Below are 24,752 nucleotides of genomic sequence, written 5' to 3' on the forward strand. Positions count from 1 at the left end.
TCTAGCCAGCTTTCACCCCGCGCAGCTTTCCATCAGTTGTTGCAATTGCGAGACAACGTATCTTCGAGGTATCTTTTCTTTTCTTTTCTGCCGGGCATGGGGCTTGAACTCAGATACAGTGTGTCTTTAAGAGCCACGTGGGCATGTCGATGGAAACGATTGGAAGAGGGTTTTAAAAGCTGGAGTGGAGGTGGGGGCAAAGCATTAGGTCCGGAGGGTGAGATGAAGGCTCTAACTACTACTGCGAAGACAGGCCGAAGCTAGTCTAACGAGCAAACGAAGCTGCTCTCTAGCGTTGCAGAGAGAGGCTTGGCTTCTGAACGGTGACAGTGTGAACGCGAAGGAAGATCACCTGGAATTCATCCGTGGCTTCATTTATGATTCAGATGTAGATGCACAGTGTTTACGTCACCAGATTTACTATGAAAAATGCATCAAGACATTCCAGATTCTTTTTAAAATGACTTCCACATGGTAAGATAGTGTAACAATTGCATAAATAACTCGAAAGACTAAAAAGAAATTTTACTCTAGTGGGGTACAGGAAGACAATGCAATCTCTACTTGGGTTCTTTGAGGTGATTAATTTCTGTTCCATGTGGCTGGACACTTAGAACACTGGGTTTTAAAAAAGTAGATTCTCAACACCAAAACAAATTGAGAACACTGTCATCATCCTATACTGTTGAAATAGAATTAAGCACTGATGAATGTTCTAGTTGCCGTGAAGACAAGTCACTTCCCTGAGGAAAGTTGGTCTTTGCCGGGCTATCAGATCTGTTCTTAGTGAAAGGCAACTAGATTAGTTACTGGTCCCAGTGGACTGTGTAGTCTGGATTCACCACTGGGGGGAGGGGGTTTCTTTATTCAGTATGACACTAAAGGTTTTAGTTTCCCCCTCCCTTTTTTTTCTGTTGTTGCTGGTCCTTGGGCTTGAACTCAGGGCCTGGGCACTGTCCTTGAGTATTTTTGCTAAGGGCTAGAGCTTACCACTTAAGCCACAGTTCTGCTTTATGGTGATTAACTGGAGATAAAAATCTCTTGGGTTTTTCTGCCTGGCTGGCTTCAAGCCATGACCCTCAGAATCTCAGCCTCCTGAGTTGCTAGGACTACAGACAGGCCTGGGCCATTGGCATTTGGCTAGTTTTTATTTCTAATAGACACAGGGCTGGAGTTTAATCAGTTTCCTGGTACATTCAGCAGCCCGGTATTGAATAAACGTAAGCACTTTTCACTAAATATTAGGTAACTTTAACCTGATTTTGTTTTTTGTTTTTAATCTACAAGGAAACTCAGTAGATCTTATCCTTTATTTTAACTTGCAGAACATTTTCCTGGATGAAGGAAAGAATCTTCCTATAAGATTCTTGCTCCAGGGGCTGGGAATGTGGCTTAGTGGTAGAGTGCTTGCTTAGCATGTATGAAGCCCTGGGTTCAATTCCTTAGCACCACATAAACAGAAAAAGCCAGAAATGGCACTGTAGCTCAAGTGGTTGAGTGCTAGCCTTGAGCAAAAAGCAGCTCAGAGACAGTGCCCAGGCTCGGAGTTCAAGCCTCAGGACTGGCAAAAATAAAAATTCTTGCTCTATTAGCAAAGGCTCAAGCTTTGTTGTTGAAGGTTGTGAAATATAAAAAGTATTTTAAGATAAAGCAAAGTAAAATGCGTTTTCTTATTGATTGAAGTTTTTGCTCAAAACAAAGACAAAAAAACTCAAAAACCCAAACTTCTAAAAAAAGCAATGTGAGGCCAGGCACCAGTGGCTCACATGTGTAATCCTAGCTACTCAGGAGGCTGAGATCTGAGGATCCCGGTTCCAAGCCTGTCTAGGTAGGAAAGTCCTTGAGACTATTATCTCCAATTAACCATCAGAAAACGGGAACTGGTGCTGTGGCTCAAGTGGTAAGAGCGCTCCCCTTGAGCTGAAAAGTGCAGGGATAGCGCCCAAGCCCAGAAGTTCAAGCCCCATACCCATACCCCCCCCCCCCAAAAAAAGCTATGTGACCAACTGCCCAGCAGTTCACAATTCACATCATACATTTAAATACACACTGAAGTATATGAATTCCTGTAAAACCCTACTCTAAGTTGCTCTAAATGTAGTTTTATTGGCTTAACAAATTGGATACATTTATAGGAAAAGATAGACACCTGTATTTCTTTCTTAACTGTGCAGAAACCCTATGTGTTTTTTTTTTTTTTTTTGGTCCGGTCGTGGGCCTGGGCGCTGTCCCTCAGCTCTTCAGCTCAAGGCTAGCACTCTACCACTTGGGCCACAGCACCACTTCCGGCTTTTTTCTTTTTGCTTATGTGGTGCTGAGGAATCGAACCCAGGGCCTCAGGCATGCAAGGCAAGTGCTCTACCACTGAGCCACCTTCCCAGCCCCAACCATATGTTTTGAAGGTATAATCTTTCCGAACACCTATTAGGTACCGATATGATTATAGTTTTGTAATGAGTATCTCAGTCTTTGCCATATAAAAACTCTGCATCCACCTATTCTAATGAAAGCAACATTTTATGCCATGTGCATTTATTTATAACTTAATATAGCAAAATGTAAATAAAAATCAAGAACATCAGTCATTAAATCAGTAACTTTTAATTTGGAGTACAAAATGGGAATTTTTCTAGAGAAAATATTTGTATGTAATATGCCTTACCTTATGATCATGCTCTAAGAGTACATTTTTAATCAGTAACCAGGCTTCTTGTACTTTTACATTGAAATGAACATGGTAAGAATAAACGAGTAACTTTCTTTCATGTAGTAGCAAAAAGAGTCAATAATCCTTTCAAGAAAGAGACTATTTCATTTCCTCCCAACTTGGATTCACCATAAACTCGATCCACAAATGATATTGGAACCTGAGTAAAAAAGATAATTAAAGTTAGTCTTTACAAACATGAAGTGCAGCACCAACACAAGAGAAAAAGGTCAGCTCTTTAGGTTCACAAAGCAACTGTCCATCCTTAAACAAGCATTTTGTCATCTAAGAACAGGTGATCAGAATGCAGTCTACAACAGTCTGAAAAATGTCAGCCCTGTATATTATGCTAGTGCACTCAAGTTGCAGGTTGCATCTTGAAGAACAAACATACTTTCAGAATGTAGAATGACCTTTCACTTAGTTTTTCAGTTTGTTGTGTTACTGCTGTTGCAGCATTTTCTTAAAAAACCTTCTACAAGGAAGTGGCATGCTAGGTGGAAATTGTTGTAAATAAGAGCTGGTAAGCAAGACTTCCCTAAGAGCTCACTAACCAGCAGAAAATATAATCTCTCAGCCCTCTGCTGTGTAATCTCTGGCCATTTCCATTTGTCACGGGAAATGGCATATGGGATCCACTGATCCATTCAATAGTTGTTGGCTACAAGAGGAAAAGCATCCAAGGGACGCACACCATAATGCTGACTGGTCTGAAGAAAAGTGCAGGGTGGAGGAGACACTTGTAACTTAATTATTTAAAAGGTAAAGCTGTACTTGGGCAGTGGCTCCCACCTACTCTGGAGGTGGAGAAATGGAGGACCATGGTTTGAGGGCAGCCTTGCCAAACCAATTAGCCAGGTACGGTGGCAGGACCTGCAACCTCAGCTATGCAGGAAGCATGGACAGTACTACAAAAGGGTGGGGGCTGGGAGGTGTGACTCAAGTAGTACAGTGCCGACCTTGCAGTTCTGAGGTCCTGAGTTCCACCCCCAAGGAGAGTGGAAAGTGATGAAGTGAGGTGGGATAGGGTGCATCGCAGGCATGCCTGTGTATGTCACAATGAAACTGTTGCTGAACAAATATGCTAGTAAGTCCTAAAATTTTAAAGAACACTTGAATGTTTACTCCTAATTGTTATGAAACGGGAGCCATGAGAAAGAACAGAAAATGACCTCAACCAATGGGATCAATTTTAATGTAAGGTTGAAGAAAGAAGCCACAGTGACTTAAGGAGAGACAGGAGGCTGAGCAGAGGTAGAGGGGCTTAAGTAGGGTCATGGGTGGGGGCAAGATGCCAGGCATGGAGGGTTCAAAGGGTAGGGCAGGATTGCAGGTAGCTCAAGGGCTCAGAGTTTGAGAGCTTAAGATACAGGTTTGGCTTGGGGAAACTTAACTGTTAAGCAAGTCTCCTGTCCTGTCTCACAGGTGCCTATTACCTGAGAGGCTGGGGGAGTGGGCTTTCATATTTAGATTAAGATTCTGAGCTAAAGGATGGGTTGGAGAGTTTCAGGAAGATTCCCTGGGGAAATGGTGGTCTGTGGGCCAACTCGCAGGAGCAATGTTGAGTTATGACAACAAAGCAGAATCCCATCACTAACAGTGCATGAACACTGTACCCACTCACATGCCCACAGGTTGGCGCTGCAGCATGAAGGTGGGTTTGTCAGGTCTGTGCCTTCTGCTTCCTCTACAGAAACACACACATGGCTTGGCTGGCTTCTTACCTCCCCAATAGTGTAGTTCAACTGTCTAGCCCGAACAATCATCTCCATCTGGAACACATATCCTTTAGAAACACACTTTTCGATTAGTTTCTGTAGAACCTCTTTTCGGTATAATCTGTGAGAAATGAGAACATGTATGAATGTTTGGATGATACATGACCTCTGCAGGGAGCTCAGTGGGATTAAATCTAAAACTTTTTTGTCGGTCATGGGGCTTAAACTCTGGGCCTTAGCGCTGTCCCTCAGCTCTTCAGCCCAAGGCAAACGCTCTACCACTTGAGCCACAGCGCCACTTCCCGTTTTCTGGTAGTTTATTGGAGATAAGAGTCTCATGGACTTTCCTGCCCAGGCTGGCTTTGAACCTGGATCCTCAGATGTCAGCCTCCTGAGTAGCTAGGATTATAGGTGTGAGCCACTGGCACCTGGCAAGTCTAAAACTTTCTCTAACCATTGGCCTAGAGAAAAATTCTTACAGGTGACGACCATGCCACATTTGTCTCAAACAAGGAGGAAGGGAGTCTCGGCATCTCCAAGAGGACTATCATACCATTAGGACTTACTTCAACATAACCAAATCATTGGCTACATTACTTTTACTGTGTATAAATATCCTCAGCATTTCCATGTAAACTTGAACAGGGAGAAACTCTTTCAAACCTGGAACAGCAGAACTGACAGTGGATGATGAAGCAACAATGTATACTTGGTGGCCAGAGGGGGTCAGTAGTAATGGTGGAGTAATAGTGGAGTTGGTTTCCATGAAGACTTGTACAGAGACAGGCACAGCCTAAGGCATCTGCAGGCCCCCAGAGATCAGAATCACCAAGTAAGACAGAGGAGCTGGGACGTGCTGGGCAAACCTGAACAGCAGGGAGTTCTTTTATTTATTTAAATCAGTGGGTAAGGAGGCAGCAATTCTTACCTAAGGAGGCAGTTCTCTTTGAAGTTAGGACCCTAAGGGTGTGACCTGGAACCCAGGCTTTTCTCCAGGCTTCCTGTAAGGCTTGTGGTTGTTAAGAACACACAGCACATTCACATATATAGAGAAAATGAGGGTAAGGCTTAAAATAAGGCTTCTCCTAGGCATGGAAAAATTTTCAACTTTTCCTCAGACAATGCCCTAAGTATTTATATAATACGCTGCAGGAAGTTGCTTATATGCTCTTCTTCTGCTGTTCCAGATGAGCGGAGGGTCCTAGTGCTCAAGTGAACAATACTCTATAAACTAGGTCCTGCATTTAAACTTTGGAGAAAAAGTACAATATTCCTTTGAGAAGATATTAGGATGCACTACCATCTAATAGGGAATTTCAATCCACCTTTTCTAGCATTCTAGAACAAAAGAAGGGTGGAATGAAATTTTTTTTTTTGTTATTTTGTTTTGTGGGTCGGTCATGGGACTTGAACTCTGGGCCTGGACGCTGTCCCTCAGCTCTTCAGCTCAAAGCCAGTGCTCTACCACTTGAGCCACAAACTGAGCTTCCAGTTTTCTGGTGATTAATTGGAGATAAGAGCCTCACAAACTTTCCTGGCTTTGAACTGTGATCCTCAGATCTCAGCCTCCTAAATAGCTAGGATTACAGGTGTAAGCTACCACGTCTAGCTGAAAAGTTTTTTTTTTTTTTGGTCTTGGTGCTTGAACTCCTGGCCTTGGCCCTGTCCCTGAGCTTTTTTTTTGCTCAAGGCTAGTGCTCTAGCACTTTGGGCCATAGCTCCACTTCCAGTTTTTTGGAAGTTAATTGGAGATAAGAGTCATTAGCTGGGCACTGGTGGCTCATGCCTATAAGCCTAGCTACTCAGGAGGCTGAGGTCTGAGGATTGTGGTTCAAAGCCAGCTGGGCAGGAAAGTCTGTGAGACTCTTATCTCCAGTAAACCACGCAGAAAACCGGAAGTGGAGCTGTGGCTTAAGTGGTAGAGTGCTAGCCTTGAGTTCAAGAGCTCAAAGACAGCAACTAAGCCCAGAGTTCAAGCCCCATGACCTACCGGAAAAAAAAAAAAAATCTCATCAACTTTCTAGCCTCTGCTCAAACTGTGATACTTAGTTCTCAACCTCCTGAGTAGCTATGATTACAGGGATGAGCCACCAAGGCCCAGCGAAAAGTATTTCTTGTTTTTTTTTTTTTTTGGTCTGGTTGTGGGGCCTGAACTCTGGGCCTGGGCACTGTCCCTCAGCTCTTCAGCTCAAGGCTAGCGCTTTACCACTTGAGCCACAGCGCCACTTCCGGCTCTTTTATTTTGCTTATATGGTGCTGAGGAATTAAACCCAGGGCCTCAGGCATGCAAGGCAAGCTCTCTGCCACTGAGCCACCTTCCCAGCCCGAGAAAAGTATTTCTTTACAACAGCCATTATAATTCAAGAATCAGATAAGAAGTTACAAACTGTAGAAACTTTCACTGTACCTGAAGCTGCCGGTTAAATCAGATGCTCCTGGTCTCAGCAAAATCTGAGTTATAAAATTGGCCCCACGGCTGCCAAATAAAACAGATTTTTGTTGTTGTTAAATACAATTTAGAAACAAGAGAAATAAATCCAAGAGCAGATTGTAAAAAATGCTACACTAATTTCACAAATGCTCAACTAATTTCACAAAAATGTTAATTCTCCACAACAAAGAGATTTTTACTTAGTAAATGAGATGTGATATTCATTTTTCAGAGAAGAGCAACTTTCCTCTTTGGAAGGGCAATTTACAAGAGAATAATACAGTAACCATCTTTCCAAGCTTTCCCCAGTGAGAAACACAGCTAGCAGAACAAAGATCAAGGGTTTGATAGAGAACTTTGCAGGGTCTCCACTGGGCTCCCCCTCACTGGAGGAGGAGCGCCACTGGGAGAGCCTTGGTATTATCAGGTGATTGCTGGAAATCAGTGACAGTTACCACTGTAACAGAACATTAGACCTAGGGAGATTTAAACTGTGGATATCTCACTTTAGAGACCCACAATTAAGGGAGAGAGGAGGAAGCTCTCTGCTCTCTGGTTAAGGGCAGCAATCTCACATGGGGGCCATGTGGTCTGCAGGGCACCTCAGGCCTTTTACCTCCCAGAGACTATTGGGGAAGGAGGTTTCCATTCACATAGGACCTTTGATGGGACAAACTTTCAGTTTGTAACAACAGCTTTACAGTAACAGCTTCACACACAAATGAGTATCAATAATCTATTGTCAGCACTAGAGGCCATAACTATTAACATTTCAAAATGATGTCAAGTGCCTAAGGAAAGTGATTTTTGTACCACAGCCAGTTGGAATGCTCAGTCTTAGGAAAAAGGTTTCTGGACAGCCCAGAAACAGTCTCTCTCCAAAGTCACAGACTCATAGGCAAGGACTACCCTTACACAAACCACAGGGTTAGGAAACACGGCTGGGATGGTGGCTAAAACATCTCATCTCTCTTCAGTGTATTTCCAATAGCTATAAGAATATCCAGCCAGATGCCAGGGGCTCATGCTTGTCATCCTAGAGCTTAGGAGGCTGCAATCTGGAAGATTGTGGTACAAAGCCAGCTGGGCAGAAATGTTCCCTAGAACCTACCTCCAAAATAACCTGTAAAAAGTCACTCTGGAGGCAGGGTCCAAGTGGTAAGGCTGAGTAAGCAGTGAGGCCCAGGTACCACAGCCAACAACAACAAAAAGAGGGCATGTCCAGGGATATTTATACTACTCCATCTCCCAGAGCATAGTTTTAAGCTGAGGAATGTCTATAAAGGCACATGTGTATATCTTTGTACTTCTATGCAAAATAATGCTTTTTCTTGATATGTGTGTGGTGGGGGGGAGGGGGCTTGAACTCCAGGCCTGGATGCTCTATGTCCCTTAGCTTTTTTGCTCAAGGTAGTGCTCTAACACTTGAGCCACAGCTCCACTTGAGGTTTTTTTTTTTTTTTTTTTTTTGTCGGACGTGGGGCCTGAACTCTGAGCTTGAGCGCTTCCCTCAGCTCTTCAGCTCAAGACTAACACTCTACCACGGGAGCCATAGCGCCACTTTCAGCTTTTTCTGCTTACGTGGTGCTGAGGAATCGAACCTAGGGCCTCATGCATGCAAGGCAAGCACTTTACCATTGAGCCACCTTCCCAGCCCCTTATATGGAGATATAAGTCTCTCAGTTTGCTGCCTGGGCTGGTTTTGAACCCTTCAGACCTCAGCCTCCTGAGTAGCTAGGATTACAAGTGTAAGCTACTGACACCTGAACATTTTTATTTATTTTTTATTTTTTTTGGGTCCGGTCATGGGGCTTGAACTCTGGGCCTGGGCGCTGTCCCTCAGCTCTTCAGCTCAAGGCTGGCGCTCTACCACTTGAGCCACAGTGCCACTTCCGGCTTTTTTCTTTTTATTTATGTGGTGCTGAGGAATCGAACCCAGGGCCTCATGCATGCAAGGCAAGCGCTCTATCACTGAGCCACCTTCCCAGCCCCACATTTTTTTTTTTTTTTTTAATCTTATTTGAAGTAGAGTCCTGCTAAATAGCCTAGGCTGGCCTCAAACTCTCGATCCTCCTGCCTCCAGAGTGCTGGGATTGCAGACATGTGCCATCTGTCTAGCTTTCAATTGAGTCTTGTGATTAAAATTTCTAAGTCACTCAGGCTTGGGTTTCAATGAAAATTGTTGGCCATACCAATGAGACCTAAAGTTACTAATGAGGAAGGGTGAATAAAAGATTCGTTCCAGCACTCTCTAGTTTTAAATAGCAGGTCTTGATACAGACAGCTGTTAAAAGAGTAATCTGATCTTCCAACTTTAGCCCATGACCTGGGGAGCCAGTGAAATCCTATGTTTCAGTCTGTCTTTGAAGGGGGGCACAAGGAGGGGTAGGGAGGTAACAAACAGGCTAAGCTGGGAATGAGTTTAGAGAGAGTCCAATGTTTGTTGGCAGTAATGGAGTTTTGAACTCAGGACCTTAACCACTTGAGCTATAATACTTCCAGTTGAGGTGGAACTGAGATGAACTTAAGAGAATCTTTTTTTTTTTTTTTTTTTGGTCAGGTCGTGGGCCTGGGCTGTCCCTCAGCTCTTCAGCTTAAGGCTGGCACTCTACCACTTGAGCCACAGCGCCACTTCCGTTTTTTTTTCTTTTTGCTTAAGTGGTGCTGAGGAATTGAACCCAGGGCCTCATGCATGCAAGGCAAGCGCTCTACCACTGAGCCATCTTCCCAGACCCGTTAAGAGAATCTTCTATAGGAATGAAAAGGGTGATAAAAAGGTATTAACTATAGGAACATATCTCACCTTCCCATAATAGGTGAGGTAGACGGAGTATGACATTCCCTTGTGAGGATGAGGGGGATTCCCTTCCCCCACAGAGTGAGGGACACAGGCCAGCTCATGCCTTTGTGTTCTTAGACATTGCTCTAACTAGGATGCCCTGCAGGAAGCTGGCCTGGCCTTCTGAAAGAGGCCCCAGGTGACAAGAACACAAGCAGAGGCGACCAGGGACCTGCCTACTCAGCTGACCCTCAGGCTCTGGAGGCTGTGTGATGAGGCCCACGTGAGCTGGTGAAAATGCCACTAGCAAATCCACAGAATCCCAATAAGCTGTTGTGTCCCTCAGCCTGGGACGGTTTGTTAGGCAGTACCAAAACACCGAAGCAGCAGGTTTCACTTCCAATTTGAGATTAGGAAAGTAAACTTTAGAATGGTAAAATGTACAAAATAACAGTTCATTAAATGACAAAACTTTAATACAGGTCTGCCTTGACTCCAATTCCCCTCTACTCTATGCTTCTCAATATAAGCTGAAATCATAGTGTCATTTGATAAAAATATTGACATATGGGTGGAAATCTTACTTATTTTGTCCAAAATTATAGATGAATGGTTTGCTGCAAAAAGTTGAACGTCTAGTAGAATAATATAGGCAGAACCAGGTTAAGTTCAACCAAAGGCTCAAAGATCTGTGTTGACAAACATCAAAAATAAAATATTTGGGGCAAATATTTTACACACACACACACACACACACACACACACACACCCTATAAATTTTCACCTACAGTTACTACCCAATCCTACAATCCTACAAAAGTGATATGGTTGTTGAATTCAAATCCCCACAACAGTAACAAATCACAGCACATGTCTATGTACCTGATTATTTTTCTTTTCAAATCCCAGCCATATACACCTCCATCTCCTCTGTATCGAGTTCCAGAGACAATATCAAAATCACCTTCTTTTTGCTTTCTGTAGGGAAAAAACAATTGTCAACTAGAAAAAGGTTTTGAGTTAACAGGTATCTTCGAATCTACACAAACAGAACCATGAGGAAACTGAGAAAAGACATAATGCCAAGGAAACAGAACTTACTTAGTTTTAAAGCAAGGCTTTCAAAACTGTTCTCTCTCTTTCTCTCTCTCTTTTTTTTTTTTTTTTCTTTTTTTGGTCATGGGGCTTGAACTCTGGGGCTGGGCGCTGTCCCTGATCTCTTCAGCCTAAGGCGAGCGCTCTACCACTTGAGCTACAGCGCCACTTCTGGTTTTCTGGTGGTTAATTGGAGATAAGTCTCATGGACTTTCCTGCCCTGGCTGGCTTCAAACTGTGAAGATCAGCCTCCTGTGTATCTGGGATTATAGGTGTAAGCCACTGGTACCCATTCTTTTTTTAGTGGTGATACTGGGATTTGAACTCAGGAGCTTTTATTTGCTAGGTAGGAATACTACTGTTTGAGCCACACCTCCAGTTCTAAATTTTTTTTTTTTTTGGTAGGTCGTAGGGCTTGAACTCTGGGCTTGGGCGCTGTCCTGGAGCTCTTCAGCTCACAGCGAGCGCTCTACCCCTTGAGCCACAGGGCCACTTCCAGTTTTCTAGTGGTTTATTAGAGATAAGAGTCTCATGGACTTTCCTGCCCAGGCTGGCTTTGAACTGTGATCCTCAGATCTCAGCCTCCTGAGTAGCTAGGATGACAGGTGTGAGCCACTGGCACCCGGCTTCCAATTGTTTTAATATCTGCAAAAAAAGTTTAGACTAAATATAGACCTGTGGTTGTTTTCATGGTAAGCTCACTTCCTTCCAACATAACAAATAATGCAACAAACATTCTTAAAAATGTCACCATAGGTCTGGGAATGTGGCTTAGTGGTAGAGTGCTTGCCTAGCATGCATAAAGCCCTGGGTTTGATTCCTCAGTACCACATAAATAGAAAAGGCTAGAAATGATGCTGTGGCTCAAGTGGTAGAGTGAGCAAAAGAAGCCCAGACTTTGAGTTCAGCTCCAGGACTGGCAAAAAATAAAAAAAATTCACCATAGTTCTCAGATTCTCCCAAATGGAATACAGTGGAATGGTCAAAACAAAGCTGAGTAACTTTTAACATACTGCTAGAAACTTTTCCAAAATGGTTCTACAACTTAACCCTTCAGCTCTGGGTGTGTCATTTTTAATACCTTTTCCAATACTGGATATTACTGCTCTAAATCTTATTTTTGACCAACTACTAGGTAATAATTGTCTTAATTTGTATTTCCTTGGTTGTACACAAGAAATTATGTTTGCTAGCCACTCGAATTTCCTCTATCCACTTAGCTTGTATCTCTTTTCACTTGGTCCTTTATGGGCCACAGGAGCACCTGAATATTGGAGATACAGAGCAGTGAAGGTGCTCTGAAGCAGAGGCCAAAGGATGAGCAGCAGTTAGCCTCAATTAAGGAGCAGGGCAGGAGTGTTTCAGGCAAAGATCTCTAAGCCCTGTGAGAACTGAGAATCAATGTATGCAGGCACACACTGGAGGCTGGGAAAGCAAAGGGTGGGGTCCCAATTCCAGGCCACAGAGGGGCCAGTGGACAGTTGCAGAAGGTTTGAGGGACAAAGGGGTTTGGGTTTTTCCCAAGTAGGAGAGCTCCTTGAAGGAAGGTGGCAGGATATCAGTGTCTTCATATTAGTTAGCTTACACTCACAACAGTTTCAAACGCTCATTAGCAATGTTTCTCTTGGGATTCCTAGGAATTTAACTGTTACCACCTAGGAATGAAAAAAAAATTTATATACTTTTCCAGTATCTCTTAAAATCCTTATCTTAGCCGGGCGCTGGTGGCTCACGCCTGTAATCCTAGCTACTCAGGAGGCTGAGATCTGAGGATCGCGGTTCAAAGCCAGCCCGGGCAGGAGAGACCGTGAGACTCTTATCTCCAATAAAACCACCAGAAAACCGGAAGTGGTGCTGTAGCTCAAGTGGTAGAGCACTCGCCTTGAGCTGAAGAGCTGAGGGACAGCGCCCAGGCCCAGAGTTCAAGTCCCACGACCGACAAAAAAAAAAAAAATCCTTATCTTACTGCACTAGTTGAATCTCTCTGCTTAACAACAGCTGGCTTACCCATCTATGAACTTACTGGAAATGATTCAGTATTTTCACATTTGGCACAATGTTTGCATTAAGATTAGGTCTTCTTGGTTTTGTCTGTCTGTCTGTTGTCTCTCCACCTTTCCCCCTATTTCCCTTTGCCATCCTGGGGCTTGAACTCAAGACCTAGGGCACTGTCTCTGGGCTTTTTTTTTTTTGCCAGTCATGGTGCCTGGCACTGTCCCTCAGCTCTTCAGCTCAAGGTGAGCGCTCTACCACTTGAACTACAGTGCCACTTCCAGCTTTTTCTGCTTATGTGGTGCTGAGGAATTGAACCCAGGGCCTCATGCATGCAAGGCAAACACTCTACCACTGAGCCACCTTCCCAGCCCCTCTGGGCTTCTTTTGTTCAAGGCTAGCACTCTACCACTTGAGCTTCAGTACCACTTCCAGCTTTTTCTGTTTATGTGGTACCGAGGAATCGAACCCAGGGTTTCATGCATAGTAGGCAAGCACTCTATTACTATGCCACATTCCCAGTCCTCATGCTCTATTTCTATGCTAAAGTTTTTAGCAAAGCTTAGCAAATAAAGTCTCTTTTCTTAGAGATAATTACAGTGCTTTCTTTGCAACATGATGAATTGTCTAGGATTCCTGGTAAGAACCACTCCGTTATTGCTGGAATAAACCCTATTTACCCAGGATGTTTTACTCTAATGACTTAAGGTTTAACTGAGCCAAGAGAAAATTCATCTTTTCTGTAGTCTAAACGAGTATAGATAGTACTTGTTGAAATACTCCTCAAGACTTCTAAAAGACTATTTCGAAGTATCATCTACATTTGAGTCCCAAATCCATGTTGTTTAATTTTTGATAGAAAAGTTAAAGCATATACATTTTTAATTAGAGCTGAAAATAACATTAAGTCCCAAACCAACAATCAGATCAATTGATTTGTTCCTAAGTCTTTCAAATATTAGAAATAGTACCTACCTAATGAATTCAGGAATAAATTTTGGCTGAAATTTAGAAAGAATAAACAGCAAGTCAGTAAAATAAGCTAGGACTCTTGACAACAGTTCCTAGAGAATCATGCCCCTTGCAAAGCATGCCACTTACATGATGTGAGAGGTCAGCATCCATAATAATCACAAAATTTCCTGTGGCATGCTTCATTCCATGAATGTACGCGGTTCCTAAAAATAGAGTATTCACACATGACCAACACTACCAACAATGCTTGGGCAGATGGGTAACCAAGGAAAAAACTGTTTGGTACCCCAAAAGCAAACACAGTCCTCTCTTCAAGGAAAGCCAATAAATAGGTAACTTTCCATCTTCAGTAACTGAGTTCATGTGTACTGCAAGCACAATACGACAGCAGCAGGCCTAAGCAGAGGGCATGGATCAAATGGTAGACCAAGAGCAAGGCTGAGTCAATCCCCAGTACCGCAGAAAGATAAACTTGAAAAAGGAAAGTTGGCCATCCTTTCAGATGTCAATTAAAAAAAAAATCCTACCTACATTCCAGGTTAGTAAAGAAATAGACCAAAGTCTCAGATTAATCATATTCTCATTATTATTAAAAAAAAAAAAATCTTCATGTGCCCACCCAAGGCACCGAAGAGGTCAAACTTCTTTTCAAAGCTCCAGAGCTACATAGCAGCTTTCTATCTGTGACCTCCACTGTCTGGGAATGTTTCTCCTTTTTCTATTTCTCCCCACTTTAGCCCTGTTATACTAAAAGAAATCCTTGCTAAAACCTAAAAAAAAGAAAAAAAAATCCTCAAGTACAACATTCCAAAACCACTCTCCAAATTCCTCCCTCTCTAATACTTCTCAGGAAATGATACCAATGATCTGACTGCATCTTGGAATTCCTGACATGTCTAGGAATGGTCACTAATTTCTTGCCTTTGTCAATGATTTCTGAACTTCACTCCAGCTGATTGTATGTCCATATCCACCGACCTCTCAATTCCTGCCATCACTAGCTAATATGTCTCTCTTGCGTTGCTCTTCCCAGCATTCTTAGTCCATTGTTACAGAAGCTGCCCACTGAAGACCTTCCCTCGGCCAGGTACTCTGTCTGGATCCCTAACCCAGTGTATGGGCCTGATGGCACAGCTGTCAATTACTTATTCCACCTCAAGTCTCCCAGGGATTTGGCAGGCAGGTGAATGTGTGGAACAGGACCTGGGAATTCTTTTTTTTTTTTCTTTTTTGTCGGTCGTGGGGCTTGAACTCTGGGCCTGGGTGATGTCCCTCAGCTCTTCAGCTCAAGGCGAGCACTCTACCACTTGAGCTACAACGCCACTTCCGGTTTTCTGGTGGTTTATTGCAGATAGGAGTCTCATGGTCTCTCCTGCCCGGGGTGGCTTTGAACTGTGATCCTCAGATCTCAGCCTCCTGAGTAGCTAGGATTACAGGTGTGAGCCACCAGTGCCCGGCTCATGGACCTGGGAATTCTTGCATTCTAGCCAACTATCACAGCACAGTACAGGAAGATAACAAAATTGAGACTAAGTATTTCAAGAGTATCGAATGTTCTCAACACACACAAAAAAAGTTTTGTCTAAAGTGATACACCAATTATCCCATCTGATCATTACATCTTACACACACACTCAAATGTACCCCATAAATATGTACAATTATTGGTTCCTAATTAGAAAATAAAACATGCATTTTTGAAAATCATCAGAAGTTTCCTATCAGGAAGACTTAAGCTCTTGTACCAACTTTGGCTAGGAAGTAACTATCCTGTGTTTGTGTGTATCACTGTCTGACCATCAACTGAGAGCTCCCAATGGCTGTTTCAGATCATTTCCAGCTCAAATATCCCTCAGAACATTCATGATGCCAGGGTCTTCAGGACAGTATACTTACATTTATAATACCAGCTACACCAAAGGCATCAGTCCTGGGCAAAAATATAAGATCTTAACTAAAAATCTATAGCAAAAAAGAGTTAGAGATGTGGTAGTGTTTGTCTAACATGATGAGGCCATGAGCTCTATCCCTAGTGCCACAAAGGAAGCATGGCAGTTCTCAATATGACCAACTATGACCAACAACAGAAATAAAGGTGTTCAGATTTTCTTTTTTAATCTCAAAATTGATTGAGATATTCTAGATGTAGGCCAAGAGATGGACAAGGCTTTCTTTTTTAGAAATAAACGGGCTGGGAAGGTGGCTCAGTGGTAGAGTGCTTGCCTTGTATGCATGAGGCCCTGGGTTCGATTCCTCAGCACCACATAAAAAAGCCGGAAGTGGCACTGTGGCTCAAGTAGTAGAACACTAGGCTTGAGCTGAAGAGCTGAGGGACAGCACCCAGGCCCAGAGTTCAGGCCCCATGACCAGACCTCCCCCCCCCCCACAAAAAAAAAGAAAGAAAAAAATTAAGCTTTTAAGTGGATAAAATCTCGTCTCCTCCCTGTCCCTTCCACTGTGGGTCTACCCTCTCTGTAGGGTGGCAGCAAATCTAGCCCTTCCTCACCTGGTAGCAGCCACACACTTCCCCTAGGCTTCTCAACAGTTGCTTCACTGGTGCAGCCAGAGTCCCCGTATTAAATTCCCTATACTGAAAAGACTTAAAGGGTAGTTTCTGTTTTCCAGAGTGGGCCACCCTATATACAGGCCACCCAGGTTCAGTTAAATGTCATTAAGAACACTAAAAACCATCACAGAAGGTTGTGTTTGGCCCTGTTCCAAACCAGGAAAAGATGTAATGGGAAATTTTACTAAGGAGTTAGACATTTTACTTACCTAGTCCCAACTTTTTCTCTCGTGGTCTTAAAAGCTGTAGGAATAAGAAATATTTTAATACAAATAAAAATCTTTCAAATTTTACTCTTCTAATAGAAATATATCTGTCACCTACTAGATATTGAAATAGAATGATTAACTCTTCGTTGTTGTTGTTGGTTGCGGGGCTTGAACTCGGCCTGGGCACTGTCCTTACGCTCTTCAGCTCAAGGCAAGCACTTTACCACTTGAGCCACAGCGCCACTTCCCGTTTTCTAGTGGTTTATTAGAGATCAGAGTCTCACAGACTTTTCTGCTTGGGCTGGCTTCAAACCGTGATCCTCAGATCTCAGCCTCCTGAGTAGGATTACAGGCGTGAGCCACCGGCACCCGGCACTCGTTTTTTTCCAAAGAAAAAGTTTGGTAACAAATCAATAGTTATTAAGCTTTGGACAATGATCAACGTTCTTTAGCCTTTAATCTTAGCATTTGTTTTGTGGTGACACTCACTACCCTTTCATTTAAACAATATTATCTTTACATCTAGGGCTTGAACTATCATTTTAAATCATACTGATGCTTTCCAGGCTTTCACTATTGTCCTATGCCCTTCTTCCTGAGTGTCTAGTAGCTATGTCTACTCTCCTAATTTGCTTTGTGATTTAAAGTGCTGGTCCTGCTCTCACTACTTGCTCTTCCTCCATAAACTTAGATTAGCTCCATATACTTCCACATCTACTGTTCCAGTAATAAGTGATATTCCTAAAAAGTGGCTACATTCTTTTCTTTTTTAACAGCTTATAAATTACTTGTTTTTGTAAGCTTTCTGTTTCCTATGTGATCCTTGACTTTACTGTTCAGCTTGTGCCTCTGGCTGGAAACTAATAACAGATGTTGTACCCTTTTGTACTAGGCCATGGATAAGCAGGTTGCTTCAGATAGTAAATCTCTAAACCAAGCAATTTCAGTTCAAGTCAAACGGAAGCAAATAATTAAAAACAAACAAACAAAACAACGTGCCATCTACTGAAGGTCTTGGGGAGACAAAAGATGAACAAAATACACGAACAAAATAAGAGCTTGTGGAGAGAAAAAATAGGTAAATAGTCATCTACAATTACAAGTCACTAAACAAAACCAGACAAGCTATGTCATATCACAGCCAGGATTTATTTGATTTTGTGACTGATAGTTACTGACTGACTGCACCTGGTGTCTGCCCTAACTGATTTTCTACAACCCTGTTCCAGCTAGAAAATCTTTCTTTTAAAAACATCCCTCTGCTACTCATAATTTTCAGAGTGTTCAAAGGTTTATAGAGAGCACAGTATATTATTAGAGCAATTTAAAACAGTGTGGGAATCTGGAAACAGAACATCCCCAAGGCACTCGCATAAATACTAGTGACAAAGGAGGACTACATTGTGTTTGAAAAGAAATAATAGATGGAATGCCAGTGGCTCATGCCTGTAATCCCAGCTACTGAGGAGGCTGAGATCTGAGGATCACGGTTCAAAGCCAGCTCAAGCGGGAAAGTCTGTGAAACTCATCTCCAATTAATCATAGAAAAAGCCGGAAGTGTTGCTATGGTTCAAGCCATAGAGTGCTAGCCTTGAGCAAAAGGAGTCTAGGGATAACACCCCGGCCCAGAGTTCAAGCCCCAGGACTGGAGGGGGGAAGGGTGGAAGGGGGGAGAAAAAGAAATAACAGCCCTGTACTACCTAATTCCACAGATAATATTTGCACAGAAAATTCCTTCCAAATTACTGGCCCACATCTGCTCCAGGGAGACTGTGATGCAGATGTCCTTCAAAGGCAACTTCTGTTTTATTGCAGACAGACACATTTTATAAGAACATAAGTATTTATTCCTTTATGCATTTAAGTTTGAAATTTTCTATTTATTGTATTTTCCTCCAGGCCCTAATCCCACCTATGACATGCTCTGGTCCGTTTCTGCCTCTTTCCATCAATCTGGTGGTCCCATTTTTGTGGGGCAGGGCAGGATGGCATGTAGGCAACCTGGACTCTGGAGCCACACTACTCCATTGCCAGTTGACTCTGGGCACATAAAGAGGTACAACAGAGCCACCTCTCTTATGGTCAGCATGAGGAATAAATGAATTCATGAGTCCTTGAAGCTTGCCTATATATTTATATGAGAGTCTCACGTATGGAATGGTGGCTAGTTATAGTTACTACTATTGCATGGCATACTTAAAACTGATAAACATGTTTTTTTGGTGGTACTGGAGTTTGAACACAGAGCCTCATGTTTGTTTGGCAGGCACTAGCTCTTACCACTTCATTTGTGACCCCAGAGCAATAACAGTGTCAGTGCCCACACCAGTCAAGCAACATGCACGCATACACAGAGGGGTCACCGTGAGATAGATGCTGGGTGTGTACAGTATCCCAACCAAGGCAACCACTTCACAACGTACACATGTATCATCACACTCAACACTATAAATGTATTTTGTCCAGTATACCTCAAAGATCTGGAGAAAAATGACAAAATAGAGGAGCTTCACCTAATTTCACACTGGAGGGCAGAGTGTGCTGGATCAACCCAACGGAAGTGTTCAACACAGGCTGAGTCCTTCACAACACTGGATCTCTCTGTTCTCTAAGGACTACTATCAGTACAGAGTAAGTACCCCTCATTTTTTCTGTGGTCCTACTATACTATTAGTGTTGATTGAGTTGGGAGTACTGTAGCTCAAGTCACAGAGCTCCTTCCTGAGAAACCCAAGGCTGGTTTCAAAAACCAAAATCAACTCCCCCCCAAAAAGTGGCTCTTAGCAATTCATAATCTTAGCAAATAATTAACCTCTTGCCACAGTTTCCTCAGCGAGAGTTAAGAGGTTTTTTTTTTTGGGGGGGGGAGGGCAGTCCTAGGTCTTGAACTCAAGGACTAGGTGCTGTTCCTGAGTCTTTTTGTGCTCAAGGCTACAGCTCTACAACTTGAGCCACAGAACCACTTTTTGGCTTTTTCTGACTAGTTTATTGGAGATGAGTCTTGTAGACTTTACTGCCTTGGATGGCTTTGAACCTCGATCCTCAGATCTCAGCCTCCTGAGTAGCTAGGATTACAGGCATGAGCCACAGGTGCCTGGTTAGGTTTTTTCTGTTTGTTTGTTTTCTGTTTTTTGAGACAAGATCTTCCTACATATACCAGGCTAGTCTGGAACCCCCAATTCTCCTATTTCAGTCTCCTGGGATTACACATATGTACTTATTAAGCCTAGAAAGTTTTAAAAAAATGTATCTTCCGGGCTGAGAAGGTGGCTCAGTGGTAGAGCACTTGCCTTGCATGCATGAGGCCCTGGGTTCGATTCCTCAGCACCACATAAGCAAAAAGAAAAAAGCTGAAAGTGGCGCTGTGGCTCAAGCGGTAGAGTGCTAGCCTTGAGTTGAAGAGCTGAGAGACAGCGCCCAGACCCAGAGTTCAGGCCCCACGACCAGACTCCCCCCCCCCCCCCAAAAAAAAAAAAAAAAAGAATATCTTCCTTGGCTTTTTTCCTGAAGCATTCATTTTGGCCAGTCTGAGAAGCTAGCTGACAAAGTGTCTGTGTGGGATAGGTACTTATTTGAGGAATTCCAAGCTGCTTTCATTAGTCATTTTTCTCCCCCACAACTACATGTACATATTCACTTAAATGTAAGTAAGTGCCATTCCAAGCATGATTTTTAAGTCATTTTTCTAGTCTGTGATTCACAGACTAAAACTTTGGAGGGGGCAGGATCCTGAGGGGGGAGATGAAGTCTTACGATGTTGCCCAGCTGATCTTCAACCCCTGGGTCCAATCAATCCTTTTGTTTCAGCCTCCAAAGTAGTTGGAACTACAGGTATGAATCACTGTGCCCCACTCTACTTTTAAGTGATTTACAGGACAAAATGAATACATGGGGATTTTATATAGCACCAGAAGGAAATCATGACAGTGAATGCTTTTTTTTTTTTTGGGGGGGGGGGGGTCTGGTCGTGGGGCCTGAACTCTGGGCCTGGGCGCTGTCCCTCAGCTCTTCAGCTCAAGGCTAACGCTCTACCACTTGAGCCACAGCGCCACTTCTGGCTTTTTTCTTTTTGATTATGTGGTGCTGAGGAATCGAACCCAGGGCCTCAGGCATGCAAGGCAAGTGCTCTACCACTGAGCCACCTTCCCAGCCCCTGAATGCTATTTTTTTTTTTCCTGAGGCTGATGCTGTTTTTCAGTCTGAAAGGTTGGTTTAGTAAGCATTGCCTAAAATCAGTCAATCAATTAATCATACCCCAAGGCTGTAGTTTTATGTAAAAGTATTCAAATGTCATGGTGATGGCCAGATTAGTCAGTAGCATATAAGTCAGAGGGCTTCTGAAAGAAAAACTGGGGGCATTATTGGCCCAAAACATGAACATAGCATTCAAGTCACTAGCAAGTTGACTTGAAAAAAAATTCTTTTTGGTTTCTATGTTCTATGCATTAAAATTCCAAAGATGACTAGATACGACAGATTCATTTGTGAGACAGATGGCAAGAACCTGTAGTAGAGATGGACTAAGATTAATACACTCTGGTAAACTTTTCCCACAACTCACCTGGGCTTCTATTCAACAATGGTTGTAGACATTATTTCTCCTATTGAGCTTAATCAAGAATATGGTTTTGGGCTGGGAATGTGGCTTAGTGGTAGAGTGCTTGCCTAGCATGCATGATTCGATTCCTCAGTACCACATAAACAAAAAAGCCAGAAGTGACACTGTGGCTCAAGTGGTAGACTGCTAACCTTGAGCAAAAGAAGCTTAGGGACAGTGCCCAGGTCCTGAGTTCAAGCCCCAGGCTTGGACCCCTCCCCCCCCCAAAAAAAATATATATATACAGATCTACAGATATATAGATTTTATGGTGATCAACTACCATTTCTTAAAAGTCAAGTATCAATATTTATTTTTTATCAGTGAAGAGAGAAACTTTGTCCCTAAATGGACATTTAACAACATCAAGATACATTTTTGGTTACCAAGTGAGAAAGAGGTTGCTATCAGCACCTCATAGGTACAGGAAAGAGATGGTAACTCAACATCCTATTTTGCACAGGACAGATCCCCAAAGCAAGCAGTAATCTACCCCAAATGTCAACAGTGCTGAATGAAATACTGACTGGCCTATAATAAATGACAAAAATAAATCTCATACCTAGAAAAAGTATTGTTCAGTTAAATCTATATTATATGCTTTTGGGCCCCAGAAATGACACAAAAAGTAGAACTCACAAATAAATATACAGAAGCACCTACAAATCCAAAGTAGTAATCAAAAATACAAATTGTCCCCTCTATACAGTATTTTCACAATAAAAAAAATTGTGATGTATTATAAAACAAACTTGGCATTTGTCCAAATGACTCCAATATATGCTTCAGGGTACAGTTGGAAAATCTAAAATTTACAGCTCAAGAAAATCTCTTCTCACTGAAGTGTTCTGCAAGATACAATTTAAAATGCCAACAGTTCTGAAGTCATTGAACAATTGAAGTCATTGAAGTCTTTCCCTCCTACAAGATCCTGCTATGGGCAGTATGCTGAGTGCAAGCATAACAAAGAAAGGGACCTCAAAACACACAATAACTGCAATCCTATTCTGTGACTGTCCTTTAGAAATGCTGTACTTTAATTTTGCCATTTGTAAGACCAGATTGCATCCCAAGGCTCTGCTCCCTCTTTTGCTTTAAAATTACCACTGTTCTGATACACCAGATATGGAAAAACAAGCACAATGAAAAACTGTTTAAATCCCAAGGGCATAAAAGATGCCTGTCATCTGTTCAGTTTTTTGGCAAACACCACTTTAAGGCATTGTCTATTTATCATCTTGTCCCTATACAAATATTACTCCTAGGACAGCAAAGTAAGTGTTCATTGCAACTTACAATTCTGTCCGAACCGTAGATCTTTTCCAACTGTTCAGCAACATCCCTTGTTCCATCTGGACTTCCATCATCTATGATTATAATCTCATAGTTGATTCCACTAAAATAAATAAGTAAACTTGCATTAATGTTTGTAGACAGTGTCTCAAATTTCAAAATAAGTTTTTAATTTCTCATCAGTCTAAGTGGAAACTAACTGACTGCCTGCAAGATGTACATAAGAACACCATCATGTCTTCCCTACTTTAAGACATCAAGAAAAATGAAAGAAAAGGAGACAACAACATTGTTTCTTCTTGATCTTGTTTTAAGATACCTTGCAAGGAAATCAACCAGAAAAGCCATTCCATTGTTGAAGGCTTTAAAAAAGTTAGAGCCCTCACAAACTATTTAGAAACAAAAGTAGTCCATTCTTCACATGGATATAATGACTTCCACTTACCACAGTACCTTACCTTTGATAACAAAACATGCCTCAACATGAAAGGTTTTAATCCTAGTAGACTAACAAATGAAGTCTTCTTCAAAAACAAAATTCAGCCGCTCACAAGCAACATTATTACCCTCTCCATTTCAGCCACACCTCCCTAACATTGTAAATTCAGAATACAAACCGGGAATAAGACTGGCTACAGGATGGTTAACTGATCTTATTTAGAAGGAGTCAGCAGAATCAAAAAGATAAGCCAGCTGGGTGCCAGTGGCTCATGCCTGTAACCCTAGATACTAAGGAGGCTGAGATCTAAGGATCATGGTTTGAAGCCTGCCAGGACAGTGAAGTCTGCGAGACTCTCATCTCCAATAAACACTCAGAAAATGCTAGAAGTGGCACTGTAGTTCAAGTAGAGCACTAGCCTTGAGCTCAGGGACAGTGCCCAGACCCTGAGTTCAAGCCCCAGGGCTGGCAAAAAAAAAAAAAAAAAAGGAAAAAGTTACCAACAACTATAGCTGGCCTGGTGGTTTATGCCTGTAATCCTAGCTACTCAGGAAGCTGAGATCTGAGGACTGCAGTTCGAAGCAATGAGCTTCTTATCTCCAATTAGTCACCAAAAAGCCGTAAGTGGAGCTGTGACTCCAGTGGTAGAGTGCGAGCTTTGAGCAAAGAAGCTCAGAAACAGAACTCGGGCCCTGAGTTCGAGCTCCTGGACTGGCACAAACAACAACAACAACATTTTTGCGCAGTTATTTTAAAAAATACGTGAAGAACAAACGGCTTTCGCCAATTAATAAACGTTTCCGCAGCAGTTTTGGCTAACTGGTTGTATCCGTGTTTGCAGCAAGACTGAATGAATAACGAGAAACTAGCTGCCTGTCAAGTACTTTTCGAAGTGCTGGGAAATGCGGTGGGAGCTCTATCCTCACATTCTCAGGTATAAAACAAAGCCCAAAACATAGTTCTCCAAATTGCCCGTGTTCACCGGCACGACTGGGCTAAATAACGGAGCCTAACTGCCAAGGTAATTCTCTGATGTGAAAACAACGCAACCCTTCCAAAGGTTTTTCACAGCATGCTCTCCTTTGTCCAGCCGCAGGACCTGTTTATTTTACACTGGCACCCGGATTTTCTGGGTTATTTTTCACCTCTGTAACTGCGTAGCAATTCCACACCCGAACGTCAACACTCCCGGTCCCCCCGCCCCCCGGCGGGCAGCGGTGAGCGGCGTTTCCCGAGGGGTCAGCCCCGCGCGAGTGCCCGAACCTCAGGCTTACATAAGCCCCGGGGGAGGAGCGAGCAGCGCACGCTCAGATTCGGCTTCGGCGGTGGGTCGTGACGGCCCGGAGCCGGGAGAGGCCGCGCTCTCAGCCTCGCCGCCAGGGAAAACGGGGACACGGGCGGGGGAGGAACGGTGACAAATGGATGTCTCAGAGCCCAAGGGCAGGAAAGAGTCACCCAGGGCCCGAGAACCCGGCAAGACCCGCTGCTGCCCTCCTCGAAGGGTGTCCTCGCTCTGCGAGGGCCGGGCCGCGTCGGACAAGCGCCAGAGGAGGCCGGGCAGGGCCGGGCCGCCTCGCGCAGCCAACGGCCGAGAGCGGGCCGGGGAGGCCGGCTCCGCTCACCGCTCGGGCAGGGCGGCCGGGGACGCTACCTCTCGGAGAAGCTCTTCACCAGCAGCCACACGATGAGCGGCAGGTTCTCGCGCTCGTTGTAGGTGGGGAGAAGCACCGAGTACTTGTCCGGCCCGCGGGAGCGGCCCCCGGGCTCCCGCCGAGACCCCGGAGCGCTGCGACCGGCCCCCGCGGAGGCCATGGCGGCACTGCGCCCGACGCCGGAGGCGGAACGGCGTCATCGGCGTGGGACCGTACCAAGCGCGCGCGGGGGGGAGCGGCGTCACGGGGTTCCAGCCTTAAGGCATCGAGCGGTTCCATCGGAAGCGCAGAAAACGTAG

At 43.5% G+C, this 24,752-nt stretch overlaps 1 protein-coding gene across 2 annotated transcripts; it reads right to left on the reverse strand.

Moving 5' to 3' along the window:
• Positions 1 to 2,582: 2,582 nt before the first annotated feature.
• Dpm1 (dolichyl-phosphate mannosyltransferase subunit 1, catalytic) lies at positions 2,583 to 24,643 on the reverse strand. 2 transcript variants are annotated; one of them, XM_042699299.1, is made up of 9 exons: positions 24,453 to 24,643; positions 22,366 to 22,465; positions 16,473 to 16,506; positions 13,824 to 13,900; positions 13,698 to 13,723; positions 10,518 to 10,613; positions 6,833 to 6,901; positions 4,432 to 4,546; positions 2,583 to 2,867 (listed from the first exon to the last, which is right to left on the reverse strand). In XM_042699299.1, exons 1-9 carry the CDS (start codon positions 24,611 to 24,613, stop codon positions 2,763 to 2,765), a joined length of 783 nt encoding a protein of 260 aa, XP_042555233.1. In that variant the 5' UTR covers positions 24,614 to 24,643; the 3' UTR covers positions 2,583 to 2,762. The 2 variants fall into 2 exon arrangements, with proteins under 2 accessions (XP_042555233.1, XP_042555234.1); XM_042699300.1 differs by lacking the exon at positions 6,833 to 6,901.
• Between the last annotated feature and the right edge of the window lie 109 nt (positions 24,644 to 24,752).

The sequence above is a fragment of the Dipodomys spectabilis genome, unplaced genomic scaffold, assembly GCF_019054845.1.
Source record: "Dipodomys spectabilis isolate Male_0828 unplaced genomic scaffold, ASM1905484v1 ptg000240l, whole genome shotgun sequence".
Classification (NCBI taxonomy): Eukaryota; Metazoa; Chordata; class Mammalia; order Rodentia; family Heteromyidae; genus Dipodomys; species Dipodomys spectabilis.

Bases quoted from the DNA above. Each gene is read 5' to 3' on its own strand.
- Dpm1 (XM_042699299.1), bottom strand. From the start codon at position 24,613: ATGGCCTCCGCGGGGGCCGGTCGCAGCGCTCCGGGGTCTCGGCGGGAG. The intron at 6,902-10,517 runs GTACATAGACAT...TTTATTTGGCAG, and splicing joins TTGAAAAGAAAAATAATCAG to CCGTGGGGCCAATTTTATAA. The intron at 2,868-4,431 runs GTAAGAAGCCAG...TTTTTTACTCAG, and splicing joins TGAACTACACTATTGGGGAG to GTTCCAATATCATTTGTGGA.